A 939-nucleotide genomic window follows, 5' to 3' on the forward strand; every position below is an offset into this window, starting at 1 on the left:
TTGTGTGCAAGTTCACGACCAGAAGCAAAACGAAGAACAGCGGAACAACTAAACCAACAAGGTTATTGAATAACTTATCTCGGCGGTTTATCTCGCGATGCCTCCCTATAGAATGTGCTTATCATCGTGAATAACCCTACGTGATAATTTTCTAACTTCTCTTTTATATTTAACAAATTTAGTCAGACCAAATACATCTACCTCTTTTCTAACTACGATTTAAAAAGATATATTATTGACAAAGTATGGATTAAAAAGACACCTTCTGATCAATTAGCCATCGTTTTTTTATTCCATCTCAGGCGTGGCCAGCAAAATACAGTGACCTTGGCAGCGTGGAGGGGCACAGGGCCATAGTGAGGGAGGTACAGTGTCTGTCCGAGATTGGAGTGTCCCAGACCTGTCTACCGGCAGCCGGCTGAATTTCCACCATAGAAATCGTTTGTATGTCTATACTAGTGCACGCTTGCTTGCTATTTAACACACCTTTACCAGTATGCTTTTGCAATATCTAACAAGGAACACTAACGCAGCTGGTGTTATTGTCAGAAAACTTTTAACACAGCAGATCTGTGGGCGAAGTGTTGCCAACTGTCGCATGATGAGCGCCTCTGCCGAGAGCAATGTTATCAAAGAAAACGGATGGGAAGAGGGGACACTCCTCCAAAAAGTAATGGAGTTGGTGAAGCAAGAAAATTTGGCGTCCGGGATGGAAAGCTCGAAGAAAGTGATAGAATTCCAACATCCAAAAGATCTTGAGGTGAGATGGATTTTCTCAGAATTATCTTTTATGCTGGTTTGCTAAGGCTGAGTTATATATACAACGATGTATTTGGCTGTATTAAAAAAAATCTGATAAAGTAAATCATGTAGATTAAGAGAGGAAATATAAACACACTACTTACATTATGCAAAATGATAAAGTAAGAATAATACCCC

At 39.8% G+C, this 939-nt stretch overlaps 1 protein-coding gene across 3 annotated transcripts in view; it reads left to right on the forward strand.

Annotated features, from left to right (window-relative positions):
* Positions 1-309: 309 nt before the first annotated feature.
* The window catches only part of LOC119590802 (cysteine sulfinic acid decarboxylase-like), a 6,812-nt gene continuing 6,182 nt past the window's right edge, over positions 310-939 (forward strand). The window contains exons 1-2 of one of the 3 annotated variants that reach the window (XM_037939530.1): positions 310-444; positions 566-760. In XM_037939530.1, coding sequence (XP_037795458.1) covers positions 599-760 — 162 coding nt within the window. In that variant the 5' untranslated portion in view covers positions 310-444; positions 566-598. Of the gene's footprint in view, positions 761-939 lie in introns of all 3 variants that reach the window. The other 2 variants (XM_037939531.1, XM_037939529.1) reach the window with 2 other exon arrangements.

The sequence above is a fragment of the Penaeus monodon genome, chromosome 27 (genome assembly GCF_015228065.2).
Source record: "Penaeus monodon isolate SGIC_2016 chromosome 27, NSTDA_Pmon_1, whole genome shotgun sequence".
Lineage (NCBI taxonomy): Eukaryota > Metazoa > Arthropoda > Malacostraca > Decapoda > Penaeidae > Penaeus > Penaeus monodon.